General features: G+C 27.3%; 1 protein-coding gene across 2 annotated transcripts in view; it reads left to right on the plus strand.

The window, feature by feature from the left end:
- Window positions 1–7,419: 7,419 nt before the first annotated feature.
- LOC127280599 (sushi, von Willebrand factor type A, EGF and pentraxin domain-containing protein 1) overlaps window positions 7,420–26,729 on the plus strand; it is a 52,795-nt gene continuing 33,485 nt past the window's right edge. For both annotated transcript variants that reach the window (XM_051303699.1, XM_051303700.1), the window contains exons 1-3: window positions 7,420–7,789; window positions 23,967–24,042; window positions 26,573–26,606. In XM_051303699.1, coding sequence (XP_051159656.1) covers window positions 23,971–24,042; window positions 26,573–26,606 — 106 coding nt within the window. In that variant the 5' untranslated portion in view covers window positions 7,420–7,789; window positions 23,967–23,970. The remainder of the gene's footprint in view (window positions 7,790–23,966; window positions 24,043–26,572; window positions 26,607–26,729) is intronic.

Below are 26,729 nucleotides of genomic sequence, written 5' to 3' on the forward strand. Positions count from 1 at the left end.
CATTATTATTTATTATAAATTATTATTCATAAATTTATTATTATTAATTTGTTTTTATTATTAATTATTAAATTGTTATATTTTTTTATCTATAAACAATATAAAAATAGTTTGCTTTTTTAAAAAATTTTCAATTTGATTTTAATTTTTAATTTAAGTTTAAAGTTTAAAACATTACAAATTTTTTTTAGGTTTTATTTTTTCAAAATTTTTAAATATTTTTTAATTTAATTTTTTACTTTTTAAAATATAATTAATAATTTTCTGTTAATTTAAATTTTTTTTTTGATTACATAATTTTTTAATATTTATTAATTATCAGTTAATTAAATTTTTTGAAAAAAAAACATTTTAAAATTTTCATTTGCAACGAAATATTTATAGAAAATACAAAAAAATATTTAGCATAATTAATTTTTTGTAATTTGAAAGATTATAAAAAATTCATCGAACATTGACTTTATCAAAAATATTTATTTCTAAAACTTTAATATTTATATTTTAAAATTTTTACTTAAATTTATTTATTTATATAACATCAAACTCATTTTTTTCTGTGTATAAATAAATGATAACGTGAAAATTAGAAATATACCTATTATTAATTTATTTCTCCATTGATGCAGAATTATTATTATTATTATTATTATTATTATTATTATTATTATTATTATTATTATTATTATTATTATTATTATTATTATTATTATTATTATTATTATTATTATTATTATTTTAAAATAACCATTGCAATTAAAGTTGGACGCGCGCTTGCGCGCGTGTAATTTTGCTAGTTTTATAATAATTTCTTTTTATTTTGTAATTGTATTTTTAATTATTAATAATATTTAAAAGTACATTTTTTTATTGTTTAATTGTATTTTAAATTAATAATAATATACATTATATTGATATACATACATATATTGTTTACAAACATTTTTTAAGAATAACAATATTTACCAATAGACAAATTTTGGAGTTATTTTATTGAATAAAATATATAACATTTTTGTTGACATTTGATGCGCTTGAAGTTAGAAATCCTTCATGTCTAAAGGTAATGCAGATTTTCATTTTCAACTGTTTTTACAAAACATTTTTTAAACGGCTTTGCCCCCAATGACAAACATTTTTTATTTTTAAAATTTCACTTATATAAATAAAAAAATGAATTTAAATTTAATGCAGATCGTGTAGATAAATGATTCATTTATTCAATCGAAATATTTTTAAGACCCAAGTGCTTAAAACTATTTTTTAAATTTGAATCTTCGATCAACGAAATTTTCATCTCTTCCTTGCAAAAACTATTTTTATATTATATTTCTTATTGTACTTAATATTTTCGAGTTTTTTTCTTTTCTAATTAATTGCTTTAATCATATTAATAATAAACTGTAAACAAAAATTGTATTAGATAAGAAAGAAGGAAGATATTTTGAAAAACGCCTTTGCCCCACATAGCGGCTTTGCCCCGCTCTCCCCTACACACCACAGATTACATAATTAAGGGGCGTGTTTCAAAGCGGGAGCGAAATTCTTCTTTCTGTGTGTGCACCAGATTCCTTCAAGTTCGAACATAATTCTCAACTTGTTCCAACACATATTGATTTGCTGTTTAAATTTTTGAATAATTAAATTATAATTGTAATAATTATATAATTACTCTTTTTTCTTGTTACAATTTTTTTCATTGTTATTGAATTGTCTTCAAATACTTTCAAATATTAAAGGATCATAACTGAAGTAATTATAATTACGCGCTTAAATTCATGAACAATGTTCAGTGGCGCCTTCCTTGTATCTACTTTACCGACCGGAAACAGATTCGAAACTGGTATGAAAATATTTACTATTAAACATTTATTAATTCTCAACCAAAATTTAGTTAAATAAATATTAAATTAAATTATTTGTTAAAAATATAGAGAATATCCTGTCGTATAAAAATTTTATAAATATAAAAATAATCAATAAAAAAGTAGGTATAATGTAATAATAATTATTATGCAAATCGTTTGAAAGTTCTTTTTTACATGTTCTCGCAAACCAATTAATTGTTAACATGCGCACTTTCATCATTATATTTATATTCTTTATTGAATAAAACCTCATCTTTTTAAAGGAAATAAAAAAAATTAATTTTAATTTTAATAAGGCCCCCCTTGGATTTTAATGAAACTCAATATACTTACATAGTTTTGTGCGCTGATTACGAAAATCATACTGAAAATTGGCGCAAACTTGATTATCATAATGAAAACCATAAAAAACATAAAAAATCACAGTTTTTCGCGATTATCGGGTCACATTATAAAAATTATAAAAAATGTTTTAGACAAAAGTTGTAGATTTCATTAAAACGAAGATTTTCACCATTACTCAGGATCCAACGAATTCCGCAAAATACTTTCGGACACATCCACCCCCTCTCGCCAAGATTTATTAAAAAGAGAAGCGAGCAGTACCTTACGCGGCCGAAGGCCGTGTTTACTATTTTGCGTTAATATTTACCGCTGCTGTAGACTCCACCCCACAATTTCAGCAAATTACTTTGGGACCATTTTTCTCAAAAAATAATGACTTTTGGTAAAAAATGCATAAAACATAAAATGTGTCTTTTTTAGAGATCTACAACTTTTGTCTAAAACTTTTTTCGAAATTTTTTGATTTTTACAAGATAATCGTGAAAAACTGTGATTTTTTATGTTTTTTTATGGTTTTCACCATGATAATCAAGTTTGCGCAAATTTTCATTATGATTTTCGTAATTATTATTACTATTTTAGTTTAGTTTATTAGGTCAGTCTTATTATTGAAGAAAAAGTAGCAGCCTTGTAGGGCACTGGTCAGTTATTCAGTATATACCCTATCAGGCCCACATTTAAATTTCTACACAGTAAAGCATATTATTAATGACGACAAGTAACTTTTCACATTTCTTCATAATTTTTCTCCCCGAGTTGAAAAAGAACAATAGAGTTTATGAAGTATTTTATTCCATCAGAGTTTTCTGGTTAGGTAAGCAGTGTAAGGATGATGGTTCCGTTTTATTTATAAACAGCCTCGCGTAAAGGATTTGCTTCGCGTGCAGCCAGAAGTTGCCGGGTTGAACGCCTCCCAAGTGCAACAGAGCTGATAATCACACTTACACCTTTGTCACATATATATATATATATTGTTTATACAAATCTATGTATAAAATAATTAAGTAAATTAAAATTTATATTTTTAAATAAATAAATGAATATTTAAAAAACTTGTATATATACTTATTTATTCAGTAGAGTATTCTTGAAATGTCTACAATAGGAGGGGAAATAGGGTCATACTTGTTAGCAATTTAAACTCCTCTTTTTATTTCCTTGACAATAATACCGCTTCGAAGTACAAATACCTAATTCTAATATCTTTATAACGGTGAACGTACATGATTTGCATGTGCCTATGCCTTGTATATACATACACATCTATTTTCTGTAGATGAAAGTAATGATTTTTTAGTTTCCTTTTCAATGCGCCGCACTTACGTTTTATTTGTAATTATAGTCAAGTATGAAATATATGTGAGTTTGAAAAAATATATATATTTTTACTATGTTCTCTGTATTTTTTTCTCAATATGTCATTTTACCCCAATTAAAAGTTATTTCATCCCGCTTGTAACTTGTTTACTGCATAATGTTCCATTTTACTGCATACAGTTTTCCTATATCCATTGGCTCTAATTATCACGTTAAGGTGTCATTTTACCCCGTATAAAATCAATCATCCTATATAAAATACCATGAGAATATACAAAAATGAAATTGAAAAGAATTTTTTTTGTGAGGGAGAGGGTGGTAAAAATGAAATTTAATTATAGCTCTTACCACACATTCTTTTAATTTAAGTTTTCCGTCCTTATAGCATATAGGGTAACTGCACCAGTGGTGGATCAATTAAGCCTACTAAATTTATTATTTTGACTTTAAAGGTGTACAGATTTTTTCAGATGAAAAATATAGGGTAATCTTTACAATAGTATGAATTAACAAGTCTTCAAGGACACTATCGTGTAGTTTTCGACCTGCTTGTAACGTTTACACCCCCTCACACCCACATTCAACAATAAAATGACATTCCTCCAGTCGTGGATCATTTACCCCTTTACACTACACAAAAATAACTTAATGATGTAAATTTTTTTCCAAAAGTATTCTGCATGGAAAGAATTGATTACTTTCTACTCTAAAAATTAAAAAAATTTAGACTAAACAATTATTTTTTAAGATTTCATGTGAAAAAACATAAAATCAACAATTGTTGTATTGCTTTGTTTTCCTAAATATTTTCAAATGATTTTATTTCATAAAACTTATCTATACACCTCCCCTAAACGATTGAAACATTTAGTTCAATTAGAAATAGCTTATTTTAACCTTTTTAACGCTGTTGATCCACCATTGGTGCCTGATCCACCACTGGTGCATTTACCCTATATACCAAAATTCCTTATATTCTTAATTATTATGTATATTGATGTTTATGACTTGGCAATTACTTTTCCATATAGGTTATAATGTAATATATGTCAACTTTTTTTACTCAATATTGCAAGGAACAACTCATAAAAAATATATATTATGCGGAGAAATAGACCGGTTTATTGAAAATTTTCGATAAATTTATTTTAATAAAGGCTATTCTAAATTAAAATAAGTATATTCATTATAATTTTAAAGAAATAAATTAACGACTATTTTTTTAAGTAATTTTTATTAACCTTGTCACATGTGTCATTTTATCTCACCTAATATTCTATATATTTTACTCTAATTAATTTTATACTATAACACATTAGGAAATTATTCAACATTTTTATAATATAGACAATTTTACTTCATGTAATAAATCATAACACCGAGATCGCTACCCTGTGGGCAAAAAACCATGTTCTAAAAACGTTTTAAGAACGTTTTTAGAACGTTTCATGTTCACCAAATAATGTTCTGGAACATTATTTGAACATCCATGTTCTTAAAATGTTCCAGAACATTATTTGGCGGACATGAAACGTTCTAAGAACGTCCTTTAAACGTTTTTAGAACGAACATGGTTTTTTGCCCACAGGGTAAGTAAATCAAAATAGAACAATAATTTATAGTCCATTAAATTAGTTTTGTTACAATAATTTAATGTTATTAGAGACAATTAAAAAAAATAATACTATAAATAAATAAAAGTATTATGAAAAATATAATTGAGGATTAAAATTTTAAATTTATAGAAAAACAGGCACACGAAAATTTTTTCTCTATAATTCAGACCGTAGTAATTGAGATAAGATCATAAAAAAGTTTATTCTGCTTCTCGTTATCTATATTTTATATATTTATGATAAATTGTTTAATGCTCCTGCAAGCAACCAATTACGTTATCAAGCCGATATTCAATTTATTCTAAAAAAAAAGAAAGGATTTAAATTATTAAGTAGTTTTTTCCTATCCAAGCATTGAAATCATCACTGTTCTGTGACGCGATAATCGTTTCTTCTGATAATATATATCATTTTATTGAAATTAACTAAATATAATTTTTTAATTGCACATCTCATTTTTTCACGATTGAAATAATTTTTTTACATGAGTTTACTTTTTTCATGTGACATTTTACCCCATTAGACACAATTATTTTATTCAAACACTGTCAAGTGTCTCCAAAATAACAATTTTACCCAATTACATATCTCTCTATCTATCTCTCTCTCTCTCTCTCTCTGTCTATTCATAATGTAACCATTTTACCCAACTACTTAACAATTTTATTTTAATCCATCAATGGTTAAAACTTTTTTAAAGTTCATCCGATTTTCATAAAACTCGTTACTCGGGGGTTTGTGGGATTGTTGCTTTTGAATTTGATGTTAGTTTTTCAAAATAAAAAAAATGGTGTTTCCAATATAGCGGAAGAACTTTAAAAAATTGGTAGGAATCCGCATGAAATTTGTTACTTAGGGGTCACTCTTGGATGCACAGTACATTTAAAACGCACTTCAAGCATGCGATGGCTTTTTTGATGCATCGGTTCCAGATTCTTTCCCCATGGCAGGAGAGCATTAAATGCACACCTATAAGACACAGGTATGCCAACTGGCCTCTGCTCGAGTAAAATCGGTTCAACTCGGCGGCCCAGGTATACCATATATTCGTGGTGCCTGAAGGTGCCTGAAAGAAACTGAGCTTTGTCTACCACACATATACATATATACCTGTATATACAATAATTCTCCTTTCTTCCATTCCCTTCCCTAGTCTCATTCAATTTCAGGATCGACTTCAATTTCCTCTGTACCCTATTCTTTTTATAAATTTCAAAAAGAATTTTTTTTATTTAATTAAGAAAAAAAATTTTATAATAAAATAAATATTTGTTTTAATTAAAATTTTGTTTCAATTCAGATAAATGTTTGCTTTAGTACAAAGAAATTTCAATTAAAACAAAAATTTTTTTTAAAACCATTTTTTGAACTGTTGAATTAAATCTCAATTAATTAACATTTAGTCAATTTTTCTTCAAAATACGTTTTTTTTAAATAAATTATTATGTTATTTATTTCGTAAAAGGAATTTTTATATACAGCAAGATTGAAATCGAATAACAAGGGAAGATTTTTTTTATATAACGTTACGAATTTGTCTTTAAAGATAATAAATCTTTACCATAAGGTATATTTTAAGAAATAAAAAAAAGGAAAAGAATTTTTTGGGTTTTTTTTTCTTTACACGTATAATGTCCAATGCATATAATCGAATCGTTTCAATGATTTTATAAACGTGTGAGACGAACTTTCTCATTTTTTTTCACTCGATTCCGCCACAGGCTGAACTTGACATAAAAAAGAAAAGTTTTTAAAAGTTACATTGAGAAAAAAAGTTGTTTTTAAGAAAAAAGAAAAATAAATTTAATATTTAAATTTAAGAATATAAAAGAATTTTAAAAATATTCTAAGAACATAATTAAATTAATTTTCATTCATTTAAAAAATAAATTGTCAAATGTTTTATAAATAAAAATATGAAATTAAATTAAAATAAATAAATAATAAAAAGAAAATAATTTAAAAGAATAATATAAAAATTTCATTTTATATTATCTATATTTTATTAAAATTTTAACACTAAACATTTTATTAATTAATTTTATTTTTTAATTTCAAAAAATACAAAACTATAAAACAAATTTTTCTACTGAATAAATTTTGAAAAAAATAAATTAATTATTGTCTGTTTTTTTCTATTGAGGGAGAAAGGTAGTGTGTCCGGTACTGGATTTATCCTCTGGCTACAGGACGTCTTGTGCACGAACAGGTTGAGCCGTTCACCAAGCTGGGCCAAGACAGTGCCGATTTCTTCAGTCTCAAATCGGTGGGCCGGAGGGAAAGAGCTCCGTGACCCTTTAAATAATTATTTAAAAAGAGTACAATTTTTTTTTAATTCATTTCGTTAAAGAGACTTTAAAAAGCGTTTTCTCTTTCGAAAAATCGTTTGTGTTATAATTTGTTTTTCTTAAATGTTTTTTTTTCATTTTCGTTTTGTTTTATTAATTAATTAATTAATTAATTATTTTACAACGAATAGTGTAGTGTAACCTGGAAGATCATACATATATATATATAATTTGTGATCGTCCAATTTGGTTTCATCAGCGTTTTATAAAATCGCGTCAATGTTCTCCAGAATACGGACTATCTTCTAGAACGTGGGTGAACTTAAGGATATTAAAAGAATACACATAATAAATAAACGTAAGTTTTTGACAAAAATAATTATTTTCAGTAATATTATTAATTAAGTAAAAATAAATTATTCAAAATTTAAAAAAAATTTCTCAAATAAAATTTAAATTAAAGTTAAATTTTTTTTAAATTAAATTAAAATTAAATTTATTAAAAAAAGAATTATAAAACTTTAATGAATTTTGTTTTTAATTTTTATTATTAAAAACACTTAATTTGAGATATGTTTGTTATTGTTAACATTGACATTTTTTTTTTAATTTAATTTATTATAATAATTTATCATAAATAAGGAGACTGTTGTAAAAAACCCTTTTACCCCATTCTATTAGGTAAAAAGGGTTATTTGTTAAATTATCATTCTTATTTAATATAGTTAAAAAAAAAATAAAAAAATTTTTAAATTAAAAAGAGAACAGTTTTTATTTAAAAACTAAATCAAAAAGAAATATATTTTTTTGTCTATATAAAATCTTAAACACAAACCGCATCACCACGAGCGTTTAATATGAACTTCTACTACTCTTCGCGTGCGCGCAGAAAAAGGGCTCCGCCAAGGAAATGAAAAAAAGGAGAATTATATATGTAGTTTCGTAAAGCTCCAGTGATTTTATGCAGTTAAAATTTCGTTCATTTAATAAAAAAAATACCACATAAATACTAAATTTTCTAATGAACGTAAAATAAATTATATTTTTAATAATTTTTCCATAAAAAAATTAGTTTATATTTAATTTAATTTAGTAATATAAAATTATAATATACGACTATAATAACAACAATATAAAAATTTGTAAAGGAAAATTATTAATGGAAAGTTGAATATTCAATACATAATGCTTATCCATAAATTTTTGCGAAATTGAACTTTTGCCATAGAAAATTGACCCAGTTTCTTAATCTTGTTTTGTATAATGTTGACTCTATCGCAGCTTCCTTGATTAGCTTTCTTTTCATTTCCATGTTTAGCGGTATATAATATATATATATATTATAATGTTGGTCTATTATTTCCAAAGTAAACTGCGTTTATTATGAGGAATTAAAGAGAAAAAAAATTTTTCTCAGTTTTTTTTAATTATGAAAAATTTTTTTATTATTTCTTTAATTATAATTTTTGATATTAATTACAACGTTAATAAAAAAGTTACTATCAATGCTTTAATTATTAATGTTACTTTTGCTCTTACAATTTTTTTTTGCACTGTTACTTTTGTTGTTATTTATTTTTGTTACTTTTACTTTTGCCGTTACTTCTTCTTGTTACTTTTGTTACTATTACAAGTATTATTGTTGCTTTTACTAATATTCTCGTTACCTTCAACTCTTACTGTTACTTTTTTTTACTATTAATTTCATTGTCTAAAGTACAATTTTTTACTTTAATGCTTTTGTTACGTCATACATAATTGTTGATATTATTGTTACTTCTACAATAATACTATTATTATAATGTTGTGAAACTAAAAAAAAATTTTTTTTTAAATAAAAAAATGAAAAGGAAAAAATGTAAGAATACATTTTAAAAAAATGAGAAAAAATAAGTTTCTTCCATGAAGCTCGTAATTAGTGCTTTGATATGCACCAAAGCAGAAAAAATGGCAGGCAACGAACTCCAGTGCACGAAGTAAAGGAGAATATTTCCAATGGCGTATATTATATATAGGTATATACAACCGGTCAAGGAACGTATATAGACGCCTCAACCGTTTCTCTTCTTGTATTATATCGCATCGCCCTATCGTCTCCTGTTAAGATATAGGATGAGGCTTGAGTAGGTCTCTGTGTGAAGTCAAATAGGTATACATACACAATGTAGGTTTTTGTACGCGGATATCCTCGGTCTAATTTTAAATTCACTTGTCATGAAGCGAAAAAAAATATTTTTTTTTTATTGAGACAGATTATTTTTATTTTTTACATTCTCTTTCTGTATATTTGATAATATTTATAACTCGCACAATTGACTAAACTGCAGTATATTATTGTTTCTACAGTCACAAATAACTGTTAGGTTACAAAATGACAAAAACAACATTAAAAGAAATCTTTTTTTATTCATGAAAAAAATGAATTTATTTTCTCACATGTCTTCTGATTTTTTGGATGAAAATATTTTATTACGATTTAGTTTTCTAAAAAACATGTTCTTATTCTCTTTGGCACTAGGAACTTATCTCCAAATTCTTTTGTGTCCAAAGTATTTTTATTACCATTTAATTTTTTTATTTTGTTTCCGTCTGGTTGTAATTCTTCCGTACGTTGTGATTTTCGAAAAAAAACGATTCTTTACGATTTGGTTTTCTAACGTAATACACCCAAAGGCATAAATCTTCTTCTTATCCTTTTGTTTCTTTGACACAAAGCAGCATCACAAGTCGAAGAATTTCTGCACAGTGTATTGCTAGTTCGTAGCATGGAACGTGTAAGAGTCGTCAACATAACCTCACAAATTTCAACATAAAATCAAAATTTTAATATTTCATGTAAAATTATTTTAAATTACATTTTTTTCTTTATAATATCTCGTGAATTAAGATCAAAAATATTAATGTTTTCTTTTGATACTTTACAATAATCCACGTCACGATCTAGAAACTATATAGAAATTCTCTGACTCTTCAAAGTCGTGCGGCCAAACCGGAATGATTTCGACTTCCAGTTATCCAACCCTGCTTGCTTGTCATTTAATCGACAATTTGCTGTTCTGTTTTTTCAAAAAAGAAATAATTCATTACTTGATATTTAATTTTTCTTAAGGAAAAAATATTTTTTATAATAGTGACCAATAAGAATTATAGATATAAATAATTGTATGTACATATACATATACAGTCATGCGTGCAAACAATTTTAGAAAGTAAACTCACCTATAAATTAACTGAAAGTTATCAACTGTCTATCACTGAAAATTGTCGGCCATTATCAACAAAAGGAAAATGAAAAAAAATTACTTTCTCAATTTACTGTGACTATGGATTTTAATGATCAACTGCGTTGTCTTGAGGCGACAAAGAGTGTTTGAAATCGCGTGATTCTGTCAAAGGGAATTTCTCTCTCTTTCTTTCTTTCTTTCTTTAATTTACGTAACACTGAAAATGTTTAATTTATTTTGGGAAAAAAAATATATGTATATATAAATAATCACACATGACTGTTTACAGAGTTTTTAAATCAAAAATCCTTGTCATGCGCGATTTACGATTCAATAAATCGTATAATTTTCCTCAAAAACTGACCGTTATTGTTAAAAAATGTTTCTTCATTTTTTTCGCCATTCTTCGAATTATCTATGTAAATGGAAAACACAGAATATTATTTCTTTCTCTATCTCAATTTCTATATGATGGAATTTTTGCATATTTAAAAGGATATATATTTAACCCCTACTTGAGAAGCAAGCGGTTTGACAGTTGAATCACACGTGGAAAAAGTCAGGGCCGTAATCAGTCAGTTTTAATTTCAAGGTTATATTTACATTTTGATTTAGATATGATAAAAGTCTTTAACAAAGAAACTTATCTTTTTGTAATTGAATAATAGCTTCACGTGATTGCACTTTTTAAAAAAATTCATATTTTTAGTTATAAAATAAGATTTTCTAATATTATTTATTTTCAAATAAAATCGGGTTCCATTGTCATTTATGTTCTTCCAGAAAGGACTCTAAAGCTAAACGACATTTCGTAACAGATAACCGGCAAAGGGTTAATAAATCTTTTTTTACTTTTAAAATAAATTAAATCATATTTTTGTTATATTATAATATACTTTTCCGGAATTGAAACAATATACGAATTCTAGAAATATAATTCCTTGCTTCCTTATATGTTAAAAAAAAATATCACAATAAGAGACCTTGACTTACACTTTTACTAAAGCAATAATTCTAAGCTTGCGACAACAAAAATTTTAAACAATACAATTTTCCGTGACTTTACTATTGTCTTTCTTCCGTTATAAAGATTCTTTATTTCTCCTCACATTTGAAGTAATTACATTCTTTTTTTTTAAATCACGTCAATGTTAATGAATATTTTCTAATTAAAGTTAGTGTGCGGTACTTTTAATGACTCTTAAAAATAATTGCCGCATGTTATTCGTTGATTTATAAAAAACATTTATATATTATTATATTATACGTCTGAAATAATTATTTATACGTAAATTACCACAATAAAAATAATAAAATTTCACCAACTCAAAATATAAAAGTCCTTTCTTTATTTTCATATTTTATACTTGAATACAAAATGAATTTTTGACAAATGTATGTCAAATATGAGTATGAAATTAGATCTTTGAGATAATTATATAATTATAAAAATATAAAATAAGATATCCCACGCCCTTAATGGGTGTGTATTATTATAGAAAAATTAAAATCGGTTAAGACATCGAATTGACATTATAGCCACATTGTGAGAGGCAAGAAGAAATGTTTGCAAGAATATCGTGTCTATCTTTTAAAAAGTTTCTTCACGACGACGAGACTCAGGACGAACCTTCTTTATAAAGTTTAGAATGCGTCTTACTGAAGTAACAAAAATTATTATTTATTAAAAATATTACTAAAGTAACAAAAAATGTCACTAGATTAAGGAAAATATCACTCAATTAACAAGAGTGTTACTTGAGTAACAAAAATGTTACTAATATAAAAAAATTTCTAGTTTGTATTTTTTAAAATTAATTTTGGTAAAAAGTAATTTTATCTTAGTTCAGTAAAAAAATGCTATCAATAAAAATCCCTTTTTCGACCCTCTTTTTTTATCGAAACCAACGAAAGATTCTTCTAAAAAAATATTCCATGTACTGTTATATTTGAAAAAAATTTGTATTAATTAACCATACGTTGATTTGTATAATATATTCAGGCATTTTTATATTAGTGTTATTTCACACACACATACATACACGCGCTTTGAATATATATGTATAAATATCTGACGAAATCTGCGTTTGTCGCAGCGCGCGATGTTTAACGGCAAAATGTAACGGGAATATCTTCGTAAAATTCGATCCACTAGCTGTCACTGACTCATTCACCTTTATTATTTATAAAGTATCACACAAAACGTTTATTTTTCAATGCTCATGTTCTTTTTTCAAGTCATGACCTGCTGTAAAAAAACTCGCTGCATTGATAATACAATAATTTTTCAATACCTAATATTTAATATTTGGACTTTTGCTAATACAGATAAAATATTATATAGATTGTAAATGAAAACTCTAAATCATGGGTATAAAGTATAAGATAAATTAAAGAGAAGGATATAGAATCAGGTGCAAAATGATGAGGTGCAAACTATATGTTCAAATTGTTGTTTACGATATATACAAAAATATAATATGTCTAAAGAACGTTTAATGTAAAATTAATTTTTTAATTTAATGAAAATGCACGCGAAGGAATGTTTTAGAACCGTTATATATATTAAGCTTGTGCATGCGCTCATTGCAGTTGTCTTCTAGTCATCCATGAATGGTTAGCAGCTGTATTTCACACTCTTTTTCTTTTTTTTCAACGAACATCTTTATAGTTATATTGCTTTTAACTATATATTGAGCGCACGTTCCTTGTCACTCTGTAATACAACTAAAACCGCAAATACAACATAACTATTTTGCCACGCCCGTATAATACTTAGGGGCATAAATTTAATTACTACTTAATAATTCCCTAGTTCTTGTTTACAAATAACTCTATATTCCGTTCATCGATCATTGAACCTTTCAATAAAAAAGGTAAAAAAACCAATTTAACAGGATGCAAACATGCTTTACGATTTAGTTTTCTAAAAAAACCCATTTGTCTGGGACCATATTCTTGTCACTCATACTAAAGACAATTGTCTTGTCCAATATTGGGAAGTAGAAAAAAAAGTCGGATTCAACATTTTGATCATGGAGTCGAATCTAAATGCACTAACGGTACATAGTATTCATTAATTATTATTGCATCCATTACAATCTCACGAGGTATGTATGGTATGAGAGAATGTCAGATCAATGACTAGTTAACAGTTACGGTTAAACAAAGCCTACAATTATCAGTTCTTACCAACTTGTAAGACATGTTTATGTATATATTTATTTGCGGGATGCACTTAGATTTTATTTGGGCCAAGTTACAGTTCAACTCTTTTTTCTTTCTCTCTCTTTCTCAAATGGAGTTTAATTTCAATTTATATTATAATCATAAAAACAAATCTTATGGGAATAATATTAATATCTTCCATTTTACATTTGTATTTTTTTTCCTTTTATCTCTAATTGTGTTTGAAACCGACAAAAGAAAATATTCATAAAAGTATTTCAAGTTGATTAAGTCCCGCTACTATATAACAAAAATCAGATAATGGAAAATATTCAAATTTATTAGATAATAATCCAAAAACATGATGTGATAATCCATCGTTTTTATGGGAAAAATAATTGGAGAGGATTGTGAACCTGTTTTCCTATGTCAGTCTCAATGAAAGTTGATGAATGCCATTGAGGTATTTGAAAAAAGGGTCTCACAAGGGACAAGAGGATTTTTCAAAGAATCGTGGAAGCTACACAAGATACTTAATTTTGAAAGTAGAACATGCGCGCAAAGAAGAATTTCAATTTTCCATCATCCATTGGCGAGAAATTTCAAAATGATTCTATCTCTTATGGACATTTAACCGGTTTTCTATATCCATTCTATATGTAGTATATATATATATATATATAAATTAACGGTACTTAATTAACAGCAATCTTTAAAGGACAAGAATTCTCAGCTTTATTCATATCTTTTATAATTGAGCCGGTATCTATTAAATCACAAATGCATATATATCTTGACGACAATCATAAAACATAATTTTAACGAAGAAATTTTTCATTTCTGCTTTGTATATGATAAAATTATCATATGACAGAACATTATTTTACCTAGTTTTTAATGTATCTTATCATCAAGAATATTAGTCTCAATCATCCCTTAGCAGTTTTGTTATGTGTAAATAATTTATCATATGACATATAGTATATGGATATAATAAAATAACAGTTAATTTTTTAGCGATTATAGATTCAAAGCTATAGGTTTGAAGATTTTGAAAATGCTAGTGGAATAATATGCGAGCGAGTAAAAAGAAAACAAGTTTGTCTGCTTAGTCATCAAACGGTGTTTTCTCGCTGGCAAAAAACGAAAACTCATTTCTACTTATGAACGCGACCATGTCCGTTATAGGCATATATATTTGGCCAATCGAGTTGTATGTGAATTAAAGTGAAATCGAACATTTTTCATTTTATAATAAACAAACTGAAAGTTGCAAAGAAAGACTTTTTTTTAATCAACAAAATCCTATATATGAGAAATCCACAGATACAGATTCAACTTAATGACTTTTGAACTATTATATGTTTTTAAATGATGCTTTAAAATTTTTTAAACACTTAATGAATTCTGCTATATACAAAAGAAGGAAAGTAGTATCTTCGAATACTGATGCGAATGACTGTATAAAATCTCGAAACGTCCACCTCCGCAGACACCTATAGACTACTATAGTCAAATGTACTTAATGTATGCATACCATAGCAATGGAACAACAAGGATATATTTATACTCATTGTCCAACGCCCTGGGATCTGTCAAGGACTGCCGTTCTACCTCTCTTATATTATTTCTCGCGCGAGTAAATTTTTGTCTTCTTTACTTCTTGAAAAATTTGTACAATAATCTAATGAAAAAAAGAAAGAAAATGATGATATTGTTCCCACACCAGCTTTGGGTTAATGGAGTACAACGATAAATTTTATGTTTATGCAAATGATCGTGGAAAGTAGATGGCCTTGAGATTTGCGTACCCTGAGGAGGCTTTGTCTCAAATCCAACAGTACAACTTGAGCAGAAAATAATTTCATCGAATTTCAAATACAAAATGAAATTGAATTTTTGTTAATTTTGTGAAATTGAAATAGCAATTACAAATAAATATAATAAAAAATGAAGAGGATAGGAATAAACAATTAGGTTCGTCAATGCTGAATTGCTATTCCATTGACCGGAAGTGTCCACCAAAGTCCATTTACGGTATTGCCGGAAACGAAGGACTTCACAATGCCGAACGGTACAACGTATCGTGATTCGTTGGTCAATTATGTATACACATCTGCAAAATCGGATATGTCTTCTAAAGTGGTTAGGAGAGGCTTTTTAAAATTGCGAGGCCATATGTTATAGTTGCACTTTCATGTCATCCAAAGATAGGCTGGACATTGTTAATCTATATACAAACGAAACCTGATGCTGTATCTCCTCCAATCTATATACTTTACAGAATAACCAATATACATGCATATATGAAACCATAAAAATTCTACTAACCCTAAAATAATAGTTGATCAATAAAAAGAACTCTTGAGTAACAGAAAAATTAACTTAAAAATCAAGCAATAGGAGATCATCAATCAAAACCTTTTGGGTAACAAAATTTTTAAAAAGAATTTCAGAAACAAATTCCAATGACTGAAAAAGCGACTATTCGTTACTAGAAGAATGCCATTTAAACCATAAAAAAACCAACGCCTTTATTAACAACTGTCTTGTCAACTTGTCAAGAGATAGATTTTACGGTTATGAAGGGTAATTGCGTCATTGCGGACAACGAATACGAGTGAGAAACCGTTACTCAATACATCACGTGAAAGGATATATGTGTAATTCTGTGAGCAAGGATGATGCTCCTCTGTGTTCTAGTGCAAATCTCATCAGCTTTTGTCATTGAATTAAAAACACATAACAAGTTTTGCGTGATTATTATATGTGAAAGGTAACAATATAATCCGAATTAGTACTGACCACACCAACTAATGACACAAACTATCAACCTAATGGTCCACAATCGCTTACCTCAACGTCAAGGTAACTGAGTGTGTGTATATGTATGTATATAGAGAGAAAGAAGCTATGCGTGGAGTTAATATTATCATTATTCAACATTAAATCGCCTATTTCCCCTCCCTAACCAACTAATGATGATGATTATTATTATTATTTTCTTCGATGTGGGTTAATAGGAATTATCCGCGTTACAACTATAGGTTGATGATGATTTCTGTGTTCTCATTTTATCGGATGATTAAAAATTATGTTGTGCGTTATTAATTTTTAAAAGCATATAAATATTTTACTTCAAGTTGTTGGAAAATTGATAATATTCTAAAAATTTTAAAAACCTAGAAATGGCAAATTTTGTTTATTTATAGTTTTCTAATAATAACCATATTCTTTGTTTTCTTACGTTCCACATAAAGTCACCTAATACAGAATAATTGAATTATCGGATGTTGTGAGAAAAAAAAATGCTCAAGAATAACACTCGACAACGTGTCAAAAGTTAAGTTTCGCCTCGATACACAGGACTAAGTTCTAAAATGCCTTTTTACACGCATCGAGTATATCCAAATATACGTACAGTATACATAATATATTGCTTTCTATTATACTAACCTAGAGACGAAAAAAACAATTTCTTTCATTCTCTTGTCAAAAGACAATGATTGTTTGATTGTAAAGTAGGATAATACTCATGATAATATATATGAAATATATTTTAGTACTCTTTATATACAATCTGACGATTAATATCCATATAACTATCATGTTTATATGGCAACTACTGCAATCGATATATACGCGTGACTGACTACTAATCTTAACATTGAATATTTGCATTGCATCAATTTAGCATATACTATAAAAAAGTTGAAAGAGAGAGAAAGTTCCTCTCCAAATCCTAATTTTGTGTTACAAAATATATATAATGCTATACAAAAGTTACGAAATCCAGGGCGCAAAACATAAGACGTGAGAAGAAGTACGACTCTATTATCATTTATATATTATATAATTATATAATTTTCCCGAGTTTATTGTTACATAGTAAAATACAAGAAATTATATTTTTACCAAAAAAATGTGAATTTCCGTTTCGAAATATTTTAAGATATTTTAAATTTTAACAAATAAGAATCAAGGAACCGGAAATTTTGATGTTTATCAGAAAACAGATGTAAGACAATAGTATAAAATTCCCGCTTACGAAGAAATAGTTTATCTCAATTAACTCCTCTAATTCAATTAATATTTAAGTAGCACTCAGTTCCGGTTATATACCATCAAGTGAGGTGAATTTCACCTAGCAAATCCTTTTGCACTAATACGCTAATGAAGTGCACTTTTCTAAACTCTGTTTCACGCGCGGAAAAGATTAAAATGAGGAGAGTTTCCACTGTTTGCACTTATCGGTCGCTGAATCCCAAGAAAGCAAGAAGTCTACAAAAAAAGAATTAACAATTATTCCGCATAATAAAAATTCAATGATTACAAAACGTTAAATATTTTACAATGAAAAAATTCAGGAAACAAAAATCCTTATATATGTTAAGGGAAAAATTTCCTGGGTCGTCTTATTCCTGAATACTTTGAAATCGTGTCTTTATTCCTGGTATAAAAGTTGAGGTGAACGTAATCTTGTTACGCGTTTTACCGGTTTTCTTGTTTAAAAAGAAAAAAAACATTTATCGTTCAAGTGATGGAAAGATGTCGTGAGAGTATAAAATGATGTGCGTATTTACACATCCTCTGCTTGTAATGTCTCCTCCTCCCTTCGCGGATAAACGCAAAACAACAAAAGGAAACTATGTAGCAAGAAAAACCAATCTGTCACAAAAACCGTTATTACAGATAAGCAATTTATCCTCCAGGCGTGTATAAAAGGAGGCGCGTCTCCTTAACCTCCCTTCTCCCTCTCTATCGAAGTCGCGCGGCAAAGAGCAATTACTGGTAATTGTAATTCTTGTGGCGGGTGGCCAAGGTCCAACATCCTTCATTGGCATTACATAGCTAACGGATCTTCTTCTCGCACGAATGGTTTCCATCTCGAATCACTCTTCTCTCAGCTGTCTCGCGTGAATCTCTTTTATAATACTACTACTACTACTTTCAATGTAATTTTTTCCTTTGTACGATTTGTGAAGAAAAATATTTTTGAACATCAAAATTTTAGACAATGCTCAAAATTATGAATCATATTCAAAATTTTCATGTTCACAAATATTTTATTTTTACACATACAAGTTAATTCACCAAGTCTAATTGATTGCACACTGTCTCACGGTATAGAATGAGGGAAAAGGGTTTTGCTCTAGTTATAAGCGCAACTGCAAAGAAAGACAATAGGGTTGTTGCATAAAATGCTACCTAATGGAAAAACTCGGTAGATTCCTCATCATCATCATCATCATCATCGTGATGGGTATACATAACTTTCATTCGTTAATAATAGGTGTTTTTTTCTAATCCAGAATTGGACTCTAAGACTCAAATATTCCCACGAAAAATTCGAATTTGCCCCCTTCTTTTCTCGTTGCATCATATATATGTACAAACGACACTTATTACAACACAGCAACATGTTGCAGGCGGTTGACTTGAATGCGCATTACACCCCACACACGTATGTAACTCGAGAATATTTCTACCTTAAGCTAATATGAGGATTTGCTTTTAAATATGTACTATAAGGTCTCCTGTGGTTTCCCCTAGCGACATTAATTTCACTCCGGAATGTATATATACTATGTAGCACACACAACATACATTTAAAAATGGTAGATATTATCGATATTTATATGTGTGCTTTAGGTCAAAGAACATTTTTTTTATTTATTACTTAAACATTCATGAATAGTATATAATTGTATCATAGAAAATCCACATCTTTAAAAGTTATACGTTATCCTTTGATTATAGGTCTATCCTAAATTATAGATCAGATTTAGAGTCCCTACCGATACAGACTTTTTTAAGGAGTTTCCAATTATTTCGCATCAGTTATATAATTTGGGAATAATAATAATAATTAATTTTCCAAAAATGCGACAACAGTATATAGGGAAAAGAGATTTGGATGTAAATGAATACAACATTAATTGCGCGTGTGTAGTTTGAAGTTGAGCAATCGGTTTATCATTTAACGTTCTTATAATGTGAAATTCATTCTGTTGAATTAAAGCTCGCGACAAAACAATGGGTGACATAATTAGAAATAACTCTACATAGCGAGCATTCACTTCAAAATATATACACGACGCGTAACATATGTTGATGTGTGTGTGTATATGTGTTTACACTGTAAAGCGTGGGAAATGTTTTCTACCTTCGTTTGAGAATTATTATTGTTCATTGTTCATCTCGTGGATCACATTCATTCATGGAAAATTGGGTAAATCAAAAAGGGCGACGACTCTTTCATATACATATATATATTATATACATTTAGAATGCGACTGTAATTTCATTATATTTTAATTATAATCCAGATATGTATAATTATGCACAAGTATATACTATTGTGTAACACGAATTGTCATATTGTTTTTCCGTATTATAATACATTGTTTTCTCTTCTGATTATTACACATATGATGTAGAAGTCATTTGAAAATTGAAGAAAGGAAACGTAAAGAGCAAAAAGTGTACAGCAAAAAATTCATCATGACAATGGCATTTTTTTGATATTTGATTTAGATGATCCTTGAGGAAAAACCTTTTCTTTTCTTTGATTACGTATTCAATTTCCTATAAAGTTTTTCATAATTAATGTTTCTCTTCCGTTAACGGATTCTGGGAACTTGCAACCCAAAAAGAGTATACAATAAAACTTTCTAATATTCCTATTCATGATGATTTTCCACATTGTATTGCATTTCAGTTGGTAAATTTTTTCATAATCCTCTATAAATTGGGTAATATCCTGATTTAATAAGTTTGCAATTCTCTTTTGGGATTATAGACAGTTCTATATAGCTTATAATGATCAATTGCACTGTAAGTACCATTATTGTCTCCTATAGGTTACCATAATGCCGCTGATTTTACTACTAATTCTACAAACTGAGAAAAATGTTTAGTCAAAGCAACCAAAATTTGGTTGGGCCAACAAAAAAATTTTGTTGGTATTTAAGCAACCAAAACTATTTGTTTGAGTCAACCAAATTCTTATTTCTTTTCTTTTTATCTTTTTTATTTATTTCATTATTTATTTATTATCAATTTAACATTGAATTTGTATTTATCCAATTGAAATATTTGTGGACTTTGAAAAATCTCATCTCCGCCTGGGATCGAACCTCTGTTTTAAAACTGAAGTTCGGGAGCTCTGACCACTGGACTACCCATCCTTGTAAGAGATTTAAACTGTTGCTAAAATAATAACCAATTTAAATTAATAATTATAAATTTAATCAAAAAATTTACAGTTGTAAACTTTAAATAACTATACTACATACATACAATTTACTTTTCGAAATTCTACGATTCTCTAAAAGAGAATGAATTACATATGGCAAATTATTTATACAAGTGTAATTAAATTATCTATATTGAAAGCTATCTTCTTTATAAATAACAATGAGAAGGTCTTCTTATAATTGTGTTTATATGATTCTGATAATTGTAAATAGCCTACAATGACTAACGGTATCTCAAATATTCATCTTCCTCATTCACATATATATATTGGACGTGTGCGTATACATATAAAAAATCTTGCATTTATACAAATCCTCTTCAGATTCCAATGCTACTACTAATATCACAATTTGCTTTTGAAGCAAAATCCACCAGAATTTATGGTGAAACGCAGAGATTTTCAAGGTAAACGTTCGTCGTTTCCGCGTGCTTTCGCGCACATTCAATGAGATTCCGATAAATTTCTTCGTAGAAATAATTCAGGAAACGAAGAGTATTTTTCGCTTCTGTTATAAGTGCATTGAGATCGTCTTTTACAATATATATCTCTTTTGTTCTTTATTTTTAGAAATTCTGTTTTTCTTTCGAGAAGTAACTGTTTAAAAAAAAACAAAAATTCGATTTGTTTCCCAATTCGTCTTGCAACTGATAAAATGTGATGTTTTACCGTTACTATATTTTAGTCTTTGAAAATAATGATCGAAGTTGATGATTTTCTTATGTGCTAAAAAACATTTCTGAACAATCCAAATATTACAAAGAAGAGAGTTCTTTGGCTAATTATAAAAATACTTATAGAAGAAAAAGAAGAAGAAGAAGAAGAAGAAGAAGAAGAAGAAGAAATAAAGTTCTGTTGCATACAGTAAAGTTTATATTCTTTGTCAGGTATACTTAATTCTCAAATGGTACTCAAAAGAATCGACTGTATTCGGTCAAAATTACTGCACAATTACTATCAGTGCACGCCGGGTAACCGGTTATTATATTCGCCATGTTAGAGTCAATGGCGTACATATACAATTGTTTCGACCAACTTTTCTGCGCCTCGAGGTTAGTTACTCTTTCATGCATCGGTAATAATTTAATCAAAAGAACAAACTCGATATATGTCTCTATAATAAATTCGAAATATGCTATTATTTTCTTCTATAGTAGTAAATATTTGTTACATTAAGATAATAACTTTTTGTTCATGCTGATATTGTTGATGCTAATGATGATGATAACATTGTTACTAAACCAAAAACCAAAATATTGCTGTAACTAAAATAAAAATGATGCTGCTATTGTTATTTTTTATTTTTATACTGCAACAAATTTTAATTTCCAGAAATAAAAACTATAATGAATATGTAATAAAAAAAACACCGTGTAAAATCTAATTTTTATCTTTTCTTTCAAGAGGAACTTTGATAAATTGTCATTTAAAGTAAAAGTGCGAGTTAAAATAATCGTAAAAATAATTATTTTTTAGATACTAAAACCGTTGGTAGTTTAGTTAAAGAATAGTATATAGTAGTCGTTATTGAGAGTGTTACGTAGATTATAAACAGTCGTATATTATTATGCTAGAGTTACTTTTCCTGCTTGCACTATACTATATACTCTAGAATGTATAGAACTTTTCTTCCCAGTCTGTGATATTATTTAACTACATATATGTAGGTACGTAAATTCGCGAAAAGTGAACCTTCTCGAGTACTTATTTTCTAAACGTAATCCGCACTTGAACAGGAAATGAAATTCTCAACATTTAGAGCATATGGCGAGCCTATCCTCTCACTTTTAAAAAAAATAATCATTTTCTAATGAATCATCATTTATTCTTAAAGAATATTTACAAAATATTCACGAAGCGGATATTTTAAAATTTATTAAAATTTTTCTTTAATATTTATCTAAATTTATTTATTTCTAAATATCAAATATTCTTTATCCATAGATATAATAAATATATGTATAAATAAATAATGAGAATTATTTACTGTACAATTGTATAATTCAAATTTCTTATTAGGCGTACGTTCAATTTTTTGCGATGAAAATTATAGTGTTTTCACTTTTCAATTCAATTTTGGGAATTAAAAAAACCTGTATTGAATTATCTCTGGAATTCAGTGGGGAAAAAGAAATATACTTTTCTATGGATATCTATAAGGGAATCGTCTTTTTAAAATTAATATAATAGATTTCCGTTGGAGGAAAACTTTTTTTTAAGCAAAACTTTCTACTAATCTCTGGTACTTTATATATTGATTTCTATATATAAACTTTCTATATATTTGAAAATAATTTGCTTTCAATTATGAATAATAACATATAATAATATCAAATAGAGTTTTTGGAATCTTTTTTATAATTATGTATAATAATTATAAAAAAATGTAAATATTTCTTCACTGAGAAAAATATGCTATTGAATCAATAGCATTTCTGCCAAAGGTATAAAAATTATTGATTCAAAAGCAAGTGCTATAAAATTTGTAAAATATTTTATAGATTTTATATAGCATATGCTTTTGAATCAATAGTTTTTATACCTTTGGCAGAAATGCTGTTGATTCAATAGCATATTTTTCTCAGTGTTCATATTTAACATCTACTTCCTTTTCTACTTTTTCATTCATCTTCTTCTTTAACTTTATCTTCTTTCTTTACAACTTCTTTAATATCTTCATATTGTTATTCTTTCTTCACTATTTCTTCTTCTACTTTTACTTCATCTTTTTTAATTCTTCTTTCTATATTTATTCATTAACTTTAGTTTATTAATATTTAACACAAATATTATTTTTAAAAACACTTTTCTTTATTTGCCTATAATATTTATTATAATATTATTGATTATTTTTTTTAATGAAAAAAACTTATTTATTTTTTCAGAAACATGTTGATAAGGGAGTTAGCGGTCGTTTGGGTCGCCGTCCTCTTGTGCCATCTTCAAGTAACGGAGTCTCAGGTCAGTACACATTTATATACAAATATTTAATTAATTTTATGCCATACACTATGAGATCGTCGTGCAAGTAAAAAAGTTTCAATAAAAATAAAATAAAATTTTCTTCTAATACATTATCTAACATTTTCAACAGAGTGTCAACATATAGATAGAAATATTGTTCAATTTGTGTGTATGCAATATATAAAACCCACACAAAAATCTCCCTCGAGAATTACAATATTATGAGTCGTAGGCATCCGCATACAAGACACGCGAAACAGCCACAAAAACCACACCTTCGTCATTGATAGAATGGAAAGTGCGAAAATTCTTCTATTAAGAAAAATCTCTTCGTCCGCAATAAATATTTTATGCAACACAGAAAGGAAATTGCAATCTCATATATAGATAATTTTCCCCTTATTATATAAAAAAAAATATTTCATTGCAGTTCATTTTTTTTTAATTTATTACAAATTATTATTTTTATTTTAACAATTATTATTTGTAGATATTTTTACTTAATTTTTACTCCATAGAAACTGCAGGGAAATTTGTGATTTTTTTTAGTTGCAAAATTTAAATTATAATCCTATTGAAACGCGCAGGATATATGCAAATTATAATAATAATATAATTGTTTTGTATAAAAAATACATGTAGTAGTTGATATTGCAAGAAAGTGTCTTTTGCGAATACTATAATATATATATGTTGACATATAGTCACTCGACTGGAAATTATTTTAATTTCCATGATACTTTTCTATTGACTCGTCGGAGAGATAAAATTTCGTAAAATTTCCTATTTAGCGCAGGTTCAAGAGAGATATTATTATAAACTGCGAATTCAACCGTAAAGACAATGTCCGGTCAATATACCTTGTAATATAATTTTCAATTTTAATTGCTTTGCATTTCTATGACTTCCACTAACACTTTCTACGTCATTTTTCTTTTGTCAAAAAATAAATGAAAGCAAAAGTAATGTTGTTGAATTATTTCCTCTTTCATTGATAACAATAACTATAACAAAAACAATAAGTTCCGGATTTATTATCATTAAATTAATATTATATGAAACAGAGTACTTTTGTAGTAAAATTATTTTTTAACCTAATTTTGGCACCAGAGGGGCGACTGACTCGTTCTAGAGCCGGCCCTGCAATAAAGCCGGTTAATTAATTTCATTGGTTAATTTGAATTACTTCCATTAGGTTAGCCAATCAGAATATTTTCTTAATAATTATCAGACGTTATTTTTCGTATTCGTTTTCAACTCTAAAAAAAGAAGTAAAAATACAAAACATCAACGAAGCATAATAAAACGAAAAAGAAAAAAAGAAGAATTTTTGTCAGATAAGAATGAAATAGTATAAATTGATATAAATCTGAGATTGGTTTCATTAAATTGGTTATCGTTGAAAGAATCACTGTATATATACACTTATAACCGTTATGAGAGTAACGGAGGAAAATAAAACAAATTTTTCCCTTGGCAACATAAATTTTATTCTCTCTCTCTATCTCGGTAGAATATTGTTAGTAATCGTGGGCTTGGGTAACTAGAGTCTTGAAGATTGCGAGGCAATCGACATACCATCTTTGAAAAGAGTTAACTATTCGCTACCCGCGAGATGTGGCATAAATGCGGTGAAAGTGAGTTTCTGCACGCACCTATATACGCAAACATATATATAGAAACTTAAACATTTTACACACACATCGAAGAAAAACGTTCACGTACCCTTGTAAATTTTATACTACAGCACAGTGAATGTTATCGAGCAAGTCCTGTGCGCGCCTTCTTGCTTCAATTTAAATATTTTCAGCAAGATGTCACAGGGAGGGAACTATGATTTTATCAATATTTGCAATTTAAGTTCATTCGTTTTTTTTTTATTAATTTTCATTATATTTTTTATTTATTTCTTAATTTTTTCAAACTTTAAATAAAGGTGAGCAAATATTTTTTATACTTTTATAGATTAGAATATCTCAAAAAACATTTGCAAAAATAAAGCTTGGGAATATTTTCTTTAACAATATTCGATTCACTACATATACAATTGTTATCACAATCGTAAATTCTTGGCACAAAACGAACTCAGCATTGTCCATAAGAATGTTGTATATAGTAACCGTTATATATCTCTATATACGTTCAGCAGGTTAAACTGCCATTGAAAATGCGGTCTCCTATTTTGATTTCAATTGCAAGAATAAATTGTATCTTTCACTTTCTTGGGAGAAAATTTTATTACAAATTGTTGAGAAAAAAATGTTAAAGAAAGTTTACTAATTAAAAAAAGATTGTTAAAAAAATTTAATTGTTGTTTCAAGTTCTATGAACTTTTTAATAAATAACATAACCTTTTTAAAAACATTTGTAAATTTTCTTTCATCATTTTAAAAAAATATGACGACTTGAATTTGTTTTTTAAAAAGCGAAAGAAATTCCCTAATTAAACATTTGATTTATGATATACATATATACTTATATAGTTAAAGGTAGAAAATTTTTAAATCATTTTTCATGTTTGTTACAGGTCCTGAACACAAATGTCTTCACCTGTCCGAACGGTGAGTATAGAACACCTTTTTTTTTTTTATTATTCCATGAATTCTTTTGGTAATTTATAGTATAGTAAAATCGTAGAAGCTGAAAAGAAAAATACGGAAATAAAAGAAATGAGAAGAGATGAC

This window comes from Leptopilina boulardi, unplaced genomic scaffold (genome assembly GCF_019393585.1).
Source record: "Leptopilina boulardi isolate dan_hultmark-lab unplaced genomic scaffold, ZJU_Lbou_2.1 LbouV2_248, whole genome shotgun sequence".
NCBI classification, from domain to species: Eukaryota; Metazoa; Arthropoda; class Insecta; order Hymenoptera; family Figitidae; genus Leptopilina; species Leptopilina boulardi.